The sequence below is a fragment of the Symphalangus syndactylus genome, chromosome 6, assembly GCF_028878055.3.
Source record: "Symphalangus syndactylus isolate Jambi chromosome 6, NHGRI_mSymSyn1-v2.1_pri, whole genome shotgun sequence".
Lineage (NCBI taxonomy): Eukaryota > Metazoa > Chordata > Mammalia > Primates > Hylobatidae > Symphalangus > Symphalangus syndactylus.
This window is the reverse complement of record NC_072428.2, coordinates 146,691,579-146,706,626: the sequence shown is the minus strand read 5'-3', so window position 1 is coordinate 146,706,626 and position 15,048 is coordinate 146,691,579. Positions and strand designations below refer to the sequence as shown.

General features: G+C 40.4%; 1 protein-coding gene across 1 annotated transcript in view; it reads right to left on the bottom strand.

The window, feature by feature from the left end:
- Positions 1-15,048, bottom strand: part of UBE3C (ubiquitin protein ligase E3C) — a 135,582-nt gene that overhangs the window by 86,165 nt on the left and 34,369 nt on the right. The window contains exons 5-10 of the mRNA XM_055269810.1: positions 12,521-12,636; positions 8,139-8,296; positions 5,331-5,484; positions 4,674-4,894; positions 2,986-3,137; positions 9-196 (exon numbers count right to left, since the gene is read on the bottom strand). Of these exons, the coding sequence (XP_055125785.1) occupies positions 9-196; positions 2,986-3,137; positions 4,674-4,894; positions 5,331-5,484; positions 8,139-8,296; positions 12,521-12,636 (989 nt within the window). The remainder of the gene's footprint in view (positions 1-8; positions 197-2,985; positions 3,138-4,673; positions 4,895-5,330; positions 5,485-8,138; positions 8,297-12,520; positions 12,637-15,048) is intronic.

Sequence of the window (15,048 nt, the reverse complement as noted above, 5' to 3'; positions counted from 1 at the left end):
ACACTTGCCTGACTTTGGGTACCATCATGCGGTGCTGCACCATCAGCGTGTGGCAGACGGAGGCCATGGTGGTGAAGACCTCCTCGCTCGCAGAGTCCCTCCACACCAGGTTGAGCAGGGTGTTGGTCTGCTGCTTTGTGTCCAGCTTCTTCAGACATTCCTCTGTTACGTATGATACTGACAGTCTGCCATCCTCCTAGAACATAGCAGAACAACCAGTCTCCATAAATGTGCTCAACTGGAACGTCCTCTACACTATAAACATACACGAAATCACATTTTTCTTCGGGCAAAGAAAGCTAGGCATCGTCTCAAAATTATCTACATCACAATAAACTTAGTGTGAAATCCTCTAGGGATCCAGTCAACAGTAGGCATCCATTTTGCCTAACACAGTAACAAACTGTGAATACTCGGTTTTTGCCTATGATATAACAGTAGCTTCAGTATTTACATTTCAAAAAAACTTCATTTCCTACTTTTTTTTTTTGCATCAAGCTGTACTAAGACAACCATACATAGTGAAACTATTATCATCTAATGGCATTTTCATTTTAATTTGAGATCACAGTTTAAGCAAAATAAGTGAGAGTATTAAATAAAAATTTTTTTTTTGAGACAGTCTTGCTCTGTCACCCAGACCGGACTAAGTGGCACAATCTCGGCTCACTGCAACCTCCACCTCCCGGGTTCAAGCAATTCTCCCACCTCAGCTTCCCAAGTAGCTGGGACTTGCCCGCCTCCACACCCAGCTAATTTTTGTATTTTTAGTAGAGACAGGGTTTCACCATGTTGGTCAGGCTGGTCTCAAACTCCTAACCTCAAGTGATCCAGCTGCCTCAGCCTTCCAAAGTGCTGAGATTACAGGTATGAGCCACTGCTCCCAGCCTATTAAAGAATTTTTTAAAATCAAAGGCTATACAAATCTATTTTATACCTTAATCTCTCCAGAAGATTTGATTCACTGAATATAACCCAAGCCTATCTGTGCAATTTACTCATTTGGGGCAGTAACCAAAGACATATACTTTTTTCACATGTATGTGTATATATGAATATATATATGAATGTGAATATATATAACATTGGGTATTGCTGACTGCATTGTCTGGAAACTTGGATAAATACAATTTATGTAATTTATAATAACTTACCAAACAAAACACTGCTTTATAGATAAAAGCAGTAAATTCATCTGTCAAACCTGAATCTTCAACATTAAGCCTAACAAAAGGTATGTCAGAATGAGAAAGGAATCCTAGCACTATCATTTTTGTAGTGTACAATTTTAAAATAAATTATACATAAGCTATAAGTGAACAGATTATACAGAAACCTAAAGGCAAAAGAGCTTATCAAGGGTGAACTTTGACCTTGGAAAAATCTCATACAATCACATTAGGTTTTATATAATTAAGTGCCAGGGGAAAGAAAAGGCAACACAGAAACATACAGGTAGGAGACCTGGCAAAGAAAGAATGACTTGGAGTGAAACCTACGAGTGCTCGGCTCAAAATGGGGTCTTTAGTTCTCAGCCCAAATGTGGACATACCCAAGGCAAAGGAAGAATGAAGAGAATAAACAAAAAAAGGAAATTAAAGGATAAAGTTATATAATACACAGACCTTGAAATCCTTATGTATTAAAAAAGAATATAGAGTAATATTTTCTACAGTTGTAAATAATTTTAAAAAGAAACTGATCCCACTTCTTAAATGTTCAAAGTGTGAGCACCAGCGAGAGTCTGCAGGTGATTTCCTGGTCCATGGGTCCACATGTTCTGCTTTCATCGTGTTTGCACACCCACAGCGAGGAAAAACCTGTCCTCTCTCTCGCTGAGAAAGCCCACAGCCTCATCTTCACATGAATACAAAATACACTGCATATAAATAAGGGTTCAATTTCACAAATTCTATGGAAGGTAACTATTTAATAACTTTCTTCCAAAAACAAAAATTTATCTACATTCCATCTACAGAACCCACTCTTTTTTATAAACATACAAAAAAATGAATACTTATTGGTGTACAGTTTGGACAGATCCAACAGTTCCAGCATCCACTATCCACTATAAAAACGGCTTCACCCCTTTGTAATCAGCCCGCCCCTCAGCCATGAGCCCTGGCAGTGAATATTATCTGTTCCTTTCTTCATCTTATTTTTTAAAAAAATCAAGCCCTGAGCTGACTTCTCGATCCTTTTCTTATTGCTGTGATCTCTTTCATTCGATACTAGTGAAGCTCTTTGTCCAGGAAGGTGCAGCACTGCAGACACACCCACTTCACAATATTCTAAAAATTTACTTCACCTGGAAGCCCTGAGACCCTCTCAAGTATATTCTGTAATTACACTTAGTAGTAATCAATATAAAACTCCTCAACGAAAAAATAACAACTTATGATAGCCATACCTCAAGCCATTTCAATTGCTTAAGACCAAAAAAAGTCATTGGTGGTTAAATTCTTTAAGTAAAACACAAATTATGTATGCATGTATATATAATTTTAAAGTTTCTTATTCCCTGAAAATATACTGTAAACTCAATAGTAAGGAAGAAAAGAGGTAAGAACTTGAAAGTAATTTTTAAGTAAATAACATTTATCCTCTATAAAATCAGCAGGAATTAATGGAAGACACTACCTGGTGTTCACACGATAGGGTAAAAAGGAACTTTTTGACCCAACAATTTCACTTCTAGAAAATATTTCCTAATAACTAAGTTAACATACAGTATGATCCTATTTTGCCTAAAAAACCAAACACAAAGCTGTGTCTCCATTTACACTTCCATAAACGTACTAAGAAAGCGGTGGAAGAGACTTTCCAATCACTAGAAACTGTGGTAGAGGGGGCTGACGGGGCTTCTCTGTAAAGGCTGCTTGAGGGTCTGACTTGTGTAACTGAAACTATGGATGGACAGAAAGCTAGAAGATCCGACGGGGCTGCCTGCATCGCAGCCCCCCAGATGCAGGGCACGGGGCTTACCGGGCTTGAGGGCTTGTCGGCTTCTTCACTCTCCTCCTCAGAGTCACTGGCTGAGTCGTGACAGCTCGCGCTGGCAGAAGAGACTGGTAACTGAGAGAGGAAGGTCTGCAGCACCCGCAAATACACCAGCAGCCCTTCCTCAGAAAGGGCCCCTTTGTAAAACAATCAGTTAAAATGTATTTTAGTTAAACGTAATTTTTTAAAATGGAAAACGAAGACGCCATTTTTCCTCACACGCAGAGAGGCATTTCTGACCAGATCTTATTTTAAAAATTCTAACTGTGATATAATAGGAAATATATTTAGATTTTGTCCCCGCTTATGTCAGAAAGCACCTACAACTCTTGGAATTTCCTGAAAGATAAGAGTCTCTTGTTATTCATAGCCAGCCCTTTGTGATCATACTTGAGGTGACTTACGGTGAGGCCATCTAGGGGACTCAGAATGGGGCTTTTCACCAGAAAAACCAAGTGATCAGAGGGTTGGAACTTTCAGCCCCACGCACCAACTTCCAAGGGGCTGTCTGTGGGGAGGGACACTGGAGAAGCACCATAAAACTCAACAGGAAGACACAAAGAGCTGAACACAGGGAGGTGCCAAGAGCGTGGAGTGCCTGGAGAAGGCATGGAAGCTCCGATCCCCGCACACCTCGGAGTTCTGTGAGCTGTCCTAGTCAATTACCAAACCCAAGGAGGGGCTGAGGAACCGCCATTTTTGCAGGTTGGTCAGAAGCATAGGTGACAACCTACTACTTGTAATCGGCCTCTGAAGCGGGTGTAGTCTTGCAGGACTAAGCCCTCAGATGACGGGATCGGACATTATCTCCGGGTGGACGGCATCAGAATTGAACGGAATTGTACAATACCTAGTTGGTGTCCACTGGAGAACTGCTTGGTGTGTGGGAAAAAAAAAAAACACCCACATTTCTGCTCACAGAATTTTTCAGTGTTGAGTGAGAGTAAGAAAAACAGTTTGGGCTGGGCACAGGGGCTCAAGCCTGTAATCCTAGCACTGTGGGAGGCCGAGGCAGGCAGATCATGAGGTCAAGAGATTGAGACCATCCTGGCCAACATAGTGAAACCCTGTCTCTAATAAAAATACAAAAATTAGCTGGGTGTGGTGGCACGCACCTGTAATCCCAGCTATTCAGGAGGCTGAGGCAAGAGAATCACTTGAACCCAGGAGGCGGAGGTCGCAGTGAGCTGAGATGGAGCCACAGCACTCCAGCCTAGTGACAAAGTGAGACTCCATCTCCCCCACCGCACCACCCCCCAAAAAAGTTTGGTTTTCGGGTTTTCCTATATTTCTTTCATGAATAATTCACGCATGTATGTAGGTAAGTTTTCAAACATACTACAGGAAGATGTTAGTCTAGAAGAGGCACACTGGAAATTTGGCAGAGGTAGGGAAACAGGCCTGACTCACAGAAGAGCTTTCCCATTTAACTCCGTTAACTCTATTAAAATAATCCGTGTGGCCTCATAAGACACATACATATGTCAGTCTTTTCCACTGTATCTGGAAACTCTCCCCAGGAACACTGCCCAGACCACATCCCTTCAGCAAATACACTCTTCTAGGAGAGGCCCACCTTTCCACAACACCTGCCACCGCATGGCCTTCTCCTGACTCATCTGCCAATGCTACCCATATGTGTGTTCAGGTGAAAAAGATCTTGTATTTCATACCCAAATAATTTTCGCCAACAGTTAAAACAAAATAGAAAAGCCAGGGCGCTCCACCACTCCTTCTTGAACATCTACTCTCTATCAACAACAGTGCATTCAGAAAGGGCTCATAAGGGAAAACGGTCTGTGAATCTGCTAGCGCCGGAATGATGAAATGAAAAATCTGATCTGTAAAAGGTGCTGCCAGAAACTCCTCTGTGAAGGCTGTAAAAACTTGTTGCCTGAAAAAGAAAAACAGAAGCTTTTTATAAAATCAAATTATACTGTCCATCCAATCACTGATTAAAATCACCTTTCAAAATATCCTTCTAAAAGGATAATCTACTCTTCTAAATTAGCCAAGTTAACCATTTTAATATCAACTACATCAACCTAAAGTAAACTTAATGTCTTCTCCATTACGATAACTACCATGTTTTTGTTAATTTTTGACAGTTACTTAGAAAAGCAGGAAAATAACCATGTTATCAGAATCACACACTTGTATTAGGCTACAGGCCTGAAAGAACAAGTACATTTTCCTATAAACTAAATCAACACTAATAAAGTAAAAATCTGACTTTCAAGTCTATATTTAAAATCACATCCTATGTAAAAGTTACTATCAGATATAGATCTTGTGAAACGACAAAATCAATAAATCCATTCCAGTCTTACCTCGCACCTTCCGGACAGGAGTTGTAAGTAAAGTGCAATGGTTTTAGAACATTCTCTAGCAAAATTTTTGCTATAGGAACTCGAGATAAATCAGAATATTCAATACTTGATGGAAGCTTGCTGTTAATCAACAAATAGAGAGACCTATAATACCCTAAGAGGAAAAACACATATTTAAAATGTAGTGCCTTTTCCTGTAATAAGGGAAAAAACTTGCCAATTTGTAAATGCTTTTTACAATCTCTACAGGTCCAAACTTAAGTTAGTTCTTTAACATGTTAGGAAAACTAAACAAATATATAGGCAGCTGAATGGTATATAAACCTCATGTACCAACAACTGTCAACTATAGCCAATCTCATTTCACCTGTATACCACTCATTTGGAAGGAAGTCTAAGATATAATTATTTTAGTATATCATTAAGAGACTATTTTTAAAAACATTATCACAGCTAAAATAAATGAAGAGTAGTTCCTTAATATCACAATATCTAGTCAGTGTTCAAGTCTCCAACCGTCTCACGTTAGAAATTCTATTTAACTCGTTTGCTTGCATCAGGAAGGAGCTCAATAAGGACCAAATACTGTGATCTTATACTTTGTCTCTGATTTGTGCATTTTTTAAACACCGTGTTGAACTCATAGAGTTGAACATATTGGTAGGTTTCTTTCCACTGTAGTCCTGACCTCATGCTGCTCCACCTGGGGCCCTGGGGTGGGCTTTAGGAGGCTCCTGAGCCCCAGGGTCACTGGCAGTCCTGCATCCCGCCCTGCAATCAGCCTTTTCTCCAGGAACTCTTAAGCTCCTTTTAGAGGAGATGATGTATTTGGAGACCACAATCTGGGAACTGAAGAAGTTAACTGTTTAAAGGCAGCTTATACGTAAACTGAAACAACTTTCAGAACCAATTAAAACTTCCAGCCTATGCTTTTGATAGGAACTCTGCAGCGGGGGGGCAGTGAACATAAACTCTGGGTATCAAGAATGATCCAAATCATATATTCTTTCAGAATCATTTACTCCATTTTTATAGAATAAGAACGTTCAGGTGCAATTTTTGAGTATCTCATCATATACAAGCATATTTGGTAGCACATTAAAAACAATCCATCTGCATGGACTAGTTTTTGAAACAGTCCTACACAGCTTCATATTTGAGTGAAGATCACTTAACAATGCGCACTCAGTAGTTTATCATTAGACCTACTTTGTAACTACCCCAAGTCTAACCTAGTGTATACTGATAACTAGTGAAACTCATATGAAAGCTTGAAAGCTCTTTTGCTATGAAACTAAAAAGATAATAATACATCAAGAATTTAAAAAAATACATTGAGACTTTTTTAAAAGGTGACTAACATAACTAACAATGTACATACTGAATAGACTGACAACATGACAAAGGTTCTGTTGCAAATGTTAAAAAGCTTCATGGCACATAATGTGCAATAACAATACAAATAATTATAATACTATAATTTAAAAAGGCTAAAATTTTATAGACTGTTAGGAAGTAAAACAACTGCTGTACCACAGAAGATGCGAGAAGCAGCAGTTTCTGTGTAAGATTTTTAAGCATTTCTTATATTGGGACACATTTCAAATAATGCATATTTCTTAACTATCTTCCTTACAATTTTAGAAAACAAGTACAAATTCTCAAATGCTTAGTCTTAAAACAGTATATATCTCAACTAACACAATGAACCACTTTTAATTATTAGTTTTTAAAAAGATCAAATTCCACAACTTTCAGTTTACTTTTAATTAACTCGGAATACTGTTTCCCTAAGTTTTCAACAAACTAAGGAGTCTAAAAGATAGTAATACGCCAAGCAGTAAGGTTGAAATGAATATGCATTTAATTTCTGTAGTTTTAACAGAGGACCAAGTGGCCCAGATTTCAAGTCCGTTAGATGTAACCTAGACTATGACTTCAAGTGAAGGAAAGCACAGCTGCTTTTAATTCTGTCTGCAGCCACGGCTCTCCAGACTTCCCTTCACAACTAGTCTGAAGCACATTTTTAATGCTGACAAATATTTCTCGAGCCCAGGAGTCCTGAAGTGCTTGGGTTTCTACCTATGAGGATGTCGGGACCGAAGGTTTTTTTGTGTTAGGATTTATACTGCTCACTTCATAAAAGCTTTAAAAATCATGTTTATTTCATACTTTTTCTCCAAAAAGTGTCACTAATGTGTCCTCAAGGGTTTCAGATACAATTCACTATAGCTTCTACAATGCTGTCATTTTAGGAGCATTATCAATGTATTAAAACTTTAGCACTGAGTTAGAAAATTCAAACTAAATATCCTATTCTCTTCTACTGAACTAATGTGAGAGGACCTCATTCTTGGAAGAAAAATCATTTAACAAAATTTACTTTTTCATAAGGCTCTTGGAGTGATGTTCAACTCATACACTGGTGGCATTATCTTTCTCATTCACTCAGAATGACCAGGAGGTGGTAAGAGCCCTTCCTGCTCAGGTGAAGGACCGGCAGCTGCACTGCAGACACCAATCTTGGATGACAGGACAACTGATGAAAGCATACGTCAATTTTGTTCATTTCCAAGCAAAAGAAAAAGGCAAAGAGAGTAGCATGTTTCTGAATTTTCAGAGTGGGTGGAGCCGAGGACAGATTTTGGAATCTGGGACTCTGGTGGGCACCTGTGGATGGAGTACAAGGCGTCTGGGACACCAGTACCGCTCTGACATTGAGACTGAGTGCACAGGCTCGCAGCAGCAGGCTGGCCTCTGCTCACTCCCCATCGAGATGCTGAGCCAGTTCTGACCCTGCCTACTTACCATTGTGAATCATGTAGTGCAAAATCTGTTCAATCACTGACACCACGTAGCTAGCATCTTGTAAAACAGGCAAGTAAGTATTCTCAGACGAAAATACTTCAAGCATTCTCATCGGAAGTGCAACATTCAAACTGTCATCATTACAGTTTTGCAGCAACCTGTAAAAATGAATAACAGTATTCACACACTTACAGGATGGCAAAATGTCACCAGTTTCCCCAAGTTACTCTCAGTGACAATGGTTAAGAAACTACTCCAGTACAAGATTATCTCTGAAAATAGGGACATCTTACAGATAGACAGGGAAATCATTCCACTAACATTCAGTCATTCAGACAGTTTTTAAAAGAATTCTCGTTATGTGCCAAACAGTATGCTGGCACTAAGTTCACAGACAAGAAAAATGGACAGTGGAGAAATGAACACGAAAAATTAAAGATTACAAAACACTGTAAGAGCCGGGCGCGGTGGCTCACGCTTGTAATCCCAGCACTTTGGGAGGCCGAGGCGGGCGGATCATGAGGTCAGGAGATCGAGACCACGGTGAAACCCCGTCTCTACTAAAAATACAAAAAATTAGCCAGGCGTGACAGTGGGCGCCTATAGTCCCAGCTACTAGGAGAGGCTGAGGCAGGAGAATGGCGTGAACCCGGGAGGCAGAGCTTACAGTGAGCCGAGATTGCACCACTGCACTCCAGCCTGGGCAACAGAGAGAGACCCCGTCTCAAAAAAAAAAAAAAAAAAAAAAAAAAAAACACTGTAAGAAGTATTATAATCCATGAATTGTACCAACAAGCTGCATTTAATTAAACTCAGATACGAATCTCTTTAACAGTGCATATCATCTCCTTAAAGACGCTTTTGAGACTTTCCACGCCTGCAATATCCCCCAGATAGAACAATGATATATTTCTGGTCCTAAGTCAACTCTCATTTTGACTAAGGCTTCCCTTCTTACTATGAGAAGAACTGCAGGCTTAGCTATCCATTTAAAGAGGGCAGTACAGTAAGTCTGGACAGGTCACACCAATCAAGACACATCTGTCACTCCCAAAAGTTTCTTCTTGGCTGTCTCTAGTCCATTCCTCCCTCTTTCCCCCACCCCAATCCCTTTTTCTATCAAAAACTTTGTCTAACACCGCACTTATTTTTAGATTTCTCCTGTTGTCTTCACAATGTATTTTACAGCTGTTTTTTTTTTTTTTTTTTTGAGACGGAGTCTTGCTCTGTCGCCCAGGCTGGAGTGCAGTGGCGCAATCTCGGCTCACTGCAAGCTCCGCCTCCCGGGTTCACACCATTCTCCTGCCTCAGCCTCTCCGAGTAGCTGGGACTACAGGCGCCCGCCACCACGCCTGGCTAATTTTTTGTATTTTTAGTAGAGACGGGGTTTCACCATGGTCTCGATCTCCTGACCTCGTGATCCGCCCGCCTCGGCCTCCCAAAGTGCTGGGATTACAAGCGTGAGCCATCGCGCCCGGCCTACAGCTGTTTTTCCTTTTTTAAAAAAAAAAAAAAAAAAAAAAAAGCCACAATCCATGTGATCACACATCACCTTTAATGAGGGACCCAGGAGGCTGTTTCAGTGCCTCACTGAAACTAACTTCTCTATGTGACAAAAGCCTTCTGCCCTGCCAGGAGGGGAATAACGTGCAGGGCTCTGGGTGGGGTGTGTCTACACGGCTCATCCGCTTACTGCAGGCTGCCTTCTGTCTCAAAAGCTGCAAAGCCCAGGAGAGACAGGGGGTGAGCACCCAGCAGGCAGGCTGGGCAGGACACCCAGCAAGACCTTGTTTTGTTTTTGCCCTTTTCACAACTTTCCCCTCAGCACCATACTGGTGTCTCGTGAGGGGTGTAGGAGTGCGGGAGGAGTGGGGCTACACATAACAAGCCGCTGGGACACAAAGGGCAGCGGCGGGCGGTGGGAGAGCCTCTTGTCAACCTGGAAAAGTCAGCAGCATGTGTGCTGATGATCCCATGGGAGAGGTAAACCTGAAAATGCAACAGAGAGAAGTGCTGGAACGGTGCCTCGAGTGAGAGACAACATAGGATGGAGCTCCAGGTTTATCGGGACAGCCTTGGACGGGAAAAGGATATCCATATTGTCAAGAGACAACCCACTTAAAAAATAAAGTAAAAGATGTGAACAGACTCTTGAAAAAGAGCCATCTGAGTGACCAGTATGCTCCTGAGAAACACCCGTCATCATTAGTCATCCAGGAAATACAAATTCCAATCACAATAAAACTACACACCCATCAGAATGGCTGGGTTTTGACAGATGTCAATACCAAGGGTTCAGGATATGGAGGAACTGTGCCTCTCGTATGCTGCTGTCCTAAGTTTGGTAGTTTCTTCTAAAGTGAAATACATAACTACCATGTGACCCAGTGATTCCATGACTTCAGAGATGTTCAACAGCATTAAAAAATATGTATGTGATTAGTTATAAAAGGAGCTGCAGGTGGTTCTGGATGGCCACATTTACAGAAAAAGAAAAATTCAATGTTCTGGCACATGGCAGATAAGACTGTCGACTTACTAACATATACTTGAAACACAATTTCTAACGTTTACATTTTGTTAAAATTCCATTTCTCATCAAAAAGAATCAGTGCTCCTTAGAGAAAAACAGCCCCAGGCCTGGGGCAGAGAGAGCACTTGAGCCTTTGTGACCTCACAGAAAACAAAGATCTCTCGAAATACAAATGAGGCCAAGCCAAGAAAAACGGGCTGCTTACAGGGCGCTCTCTACCTACAAGCAGACCACTAAAAGTCATCTGTCACACACTGTATTTTAAAAAATACATGAGACCTTACTGAGATTAAAGAGGAAAGATGAGGAGGAGTGTTTTGTTGTTGTTGTTAAAGAAACATGGGTGTGGCTGGGCACGGCAGCTCACGCCTGTAATCCCAGCACTTTGGGAGGCCAAGGCAGGCGGATGACCTGAGGTCAGGAGTTCGAGACCAGCCTGGCCAACGTGGCAAAACCCCATCTCTACTAAAAATACAAAAATTAGCTGGGCGTGGTGGCACGTGCCTATAGTCCGAGCTACTTGAGAGGCTGAGGCAGGAGAACTGCTTGCACCCAGGAAGCAGTGGTTGCAGTGAGCTGAGATCGTGCCACTGCACTCCAGCCTGGGTGACAGAGCAAGACTCTAATCTCAAAAATAAAAATAAATAAATAAATAAAAATAAATAAATAATAAAAAAAGAAACATAGTCTTGCTCTGCAGCCCAAACTGGAGTTCAGTAGCACAATCACAGCCCACTGCAGCCTCGAACTCCTGGGCTTCAGGAGTTTCTGGTTTAGAAATTTTTAAAAATAAAAGTTGGGAAAAGAATAATTATATTTAGATGTATCATGTATCAAAATTATTTGCTTATACAAATACATTCAAAAGTTATGTTAGAGTGTTTTGCAAACTACAACCCACATGCCAAACTAGCCCTAGAGCTGTTTTTTGTACGGCTGTTGAGTGAAGCATGATTCCTTTATTTTTAAAGAGTTGTGAGCAAAAGGCAAGAAAAATACATAAGAGACCATATGTGGACCACAAACCCTAAAATACTTGCTATCTCGCCATTTACATAAAAAGTTTGCAAACTCCTGCTTTACAGAAAGAATGTATACAATGTGTTTTTCAAACTAAGTTTATTGAAGAAATAAGTTAGAAAAAACATGAATTACTGGCATCTGGGATCCTCCTGGTTCTCTCTTCTAATAGGTTCTTTATTCCTATCTTTGGTCCAGCTAAGTATTTTGGAAAAATCAGTTAATAAAGACTCGTTCTGATAGTAATCCTAAACAAATATTACAGACAGTATCCAGAAAATTAACTGAAATTATATTGAAGGTTCAGAATCATTTGAAAATTTTACTACGGCTGAGATATAAGCAATTTATTAAAAACTGGTAAAGGTGTTATATTCAGATAATGTAACTCACATCGCTTACACGTGTTCTTTTGGACACTGAATGCAAGAAAGTCATGGCAGTGGCTTATGCTGAGTTCCTACATAAACTGCATTTTGGTGGAGACCCCTATGGAATGGAATCATTCTCACACATCGGGAGTCCTCTTTTGGCTGGCCTTCCATTCTCCGGTAACCAGGATGGCCAACATTGACAAGATAATTCGAGGGCATCTTTGAAAGAAAAAGTCATCTGAAAGATACTGATATATGTGTCTTCATTTATACCTCATGCCGGCCTGAATCACCTAGAGTAAAAATTGTAATATATATAGAAGTCCATGACCTCAAAAAAAAAAAAAAAAAAATATGGAAAAGCCACTGTCTCTGAAAATAAAAGTCAAAAGGTGTTCCCCTAGACAAGATGATCAATACATTATATACGTTACTGACTTATGATAGAATTTTACCTGCAACAGAGGCTCATCAATCTTTTTATTTGAAATAAGCATGTAAGTCTCTCAGATCCATCCAATTGCTTGACAAACAGAGAGCTGTGTTTAATTAAGTTCTGATACAGCCATATCTGAAACAGCAAAACATATAATATACAACTCTCAATGAAAATTTAATGGTTTGCTAATTTACATAATACCCCAAATTTCCTTAAGTGGCAATGCACATTTAATCAAACCTAATCAAAAGATGGTAAGAAGTAAATATTCTAAGTCGGTTTTATTTAGAGGTATGTGCATTTTCCAGCCAGGCGCGGTGGCTCATGTCTGTAACTTTGGGAGGCTGAGGCAGGCAGATCACTTGAGGTCGAGTTCAAGACCAGCCTGGTCAACATGGTGAAACCCTGTCTCTACCAAAAAATACAAAAATTAGCCGAGCATGGTGGCACACACCTGTAGTCCTAGCTATTCGGGAGGCTGAGATGGGAGGATCACTTGAACTTGGGGGGTGTGGGTGGAGGTTGCAGTGAGCCAACATCAAGCCACTGCACTGCCTGGGCGAGAGAGTGAGAGACCCTGTCTCCAAAAAAACGAAAGTATCTGCATTTTCAATCTTAAAATAATACATCAGTATTAAATTACTAAATTAGTAACTAAAACAAAGTACACTTAAAGCTCATGTCAATCTGAAACAAAAATAGTTCACTTGCAAAAATCAGAAATCTGTAATAAAAATATATGAGAAATACGATATTAATTCCAAGTTACATAGGTTATGTTTCTTTTCACCTTTTTCCTCTGCGGATGTGTGTGCCTGTGTGTCTCTAGCATCTGTTCCTTTTGGATACTTCCCTTCCCTAACTCCATCATTTTTTTTTATAGAGAAGGCAATCCTAGGGCCCCACTCACCAGGCTGGCCAGAACTTCCCATTCTCCTGGATAAAAGGATAGTCAGTGAGTTCATTAAAGGCAGATGCAGATTTCTGTCGCTTGCAATCAAGAGGCCTGACCAGACAGTATGTATGAAGCTGCCCTATTACTTTGAAAACACAATACTTAACAACGAATCTCTTCCACTTTCTCTACTACACCTTTGTGAAATAGACTGGTATTTTATTTTTTCCTTTCATAAGGCCCATTTAGAATCATCTAGAATGAAAAGATAACCTTTGTTTTTTCTTTTGAGACAAGAGTCTCACTCTGTCACCCAGGCTGGAGAGCAGTGATGCAATCTTGGCCCACTGCAACTTCTCCCAGGTTCAAGCGAGTCTCATGCCTTAGCCTCCCAAGTAGCTCGGATTACGGGTGCCCGCCACCATGCCCAGCTAATTTTTATATTTTTTTTTAGTAGGGACGGGGTTTCGCCATGTTGGCCAGGCTGGTCTTGAACTCCTGGCCTCAAGTGATCCACCAACCTCAGCCTCCCAAAGCGCTGGGATTATACACGTGAGCCACCACCCTCGGCAAAGATAGCCTCTTAAGTGTAGCTAGTTATAAATATGCCACATAGCCTTTTCTTTGCCTATTATTTTTAAGTAGTTTCTTCTTTGACATTAACATTTCTTTGCCATAAAACGTTATTAAACAATGAAATTACCAACACAAAAGCACTCTGCATAATAAATTAGCACATGTCGTAAGCTGGGACGAAATAATTCTGAACTACTCCGAATATTAGTTAATTTGCCTACACACAGGCTTTCTCGAGGTGTTTGGAGCCACCTTGCCCACATTTTCTCAGGAACAAATAAGGTATGAATACTTCCTTCACTATCTGACATGTAGTTCGTCCCAAAATTTTTATTATCAGTTAACAAATAAGATGTAAAATAACTATACATTATGTAATAGGACTGCTGGAAGACTTTATCAAAAGATTCAAAGAAAATTAAGCAATTAAAAAGTGAGGCAATTAATTCCAGAATTAAACTGTACATAAAATATAATCTTAGTACCGTATTTGACTTAAAGTCATAATAAAAATTTTTTAAAAAGGAGGAGATGAGGAAGAAATAGCCATATATGTTGATTTTTGCATAGAATAACTTTGAAAACCTATCAAAAGTGGCATTATGCTTACTCCAAGAGTAGAAAGCAAACAATGTGAAGACTGGGGCAGGAGACATTTTCCGCTACGTTGAGACTAATTTATTGCTATCGCATCTATGCTTGAGAACTGAATCAACATTCAACCACCCTGGCTGGAGTGCAGTGGCAGGATCATAGCTCACTGCAGCCTTGAATACCTGGGCTCAAACGATCCTCCTGCCTCAGTCTCCTAAGTAGCTGGACTACAGCAGCACGTTACCGCAGCCAACTAATTTATTTTTTGCTTTGTTTTATAGGTGGGGTCTGGTATTTTGGCCAGGCTGGTCTCAAACTCCTGGCCTGAATGGATCCTCCCACCTCAGCTCCCCAAAGTGTTGGTATTACAGGCATGAGCCACTGTGTCCAGCCCACTTTTCTTTTATCCTTCTCCTGGACTGGTCTTAAGACATTTAATTCTATTTCAGGTTTCGGAATCTGCACGAGCAATTTGCTTG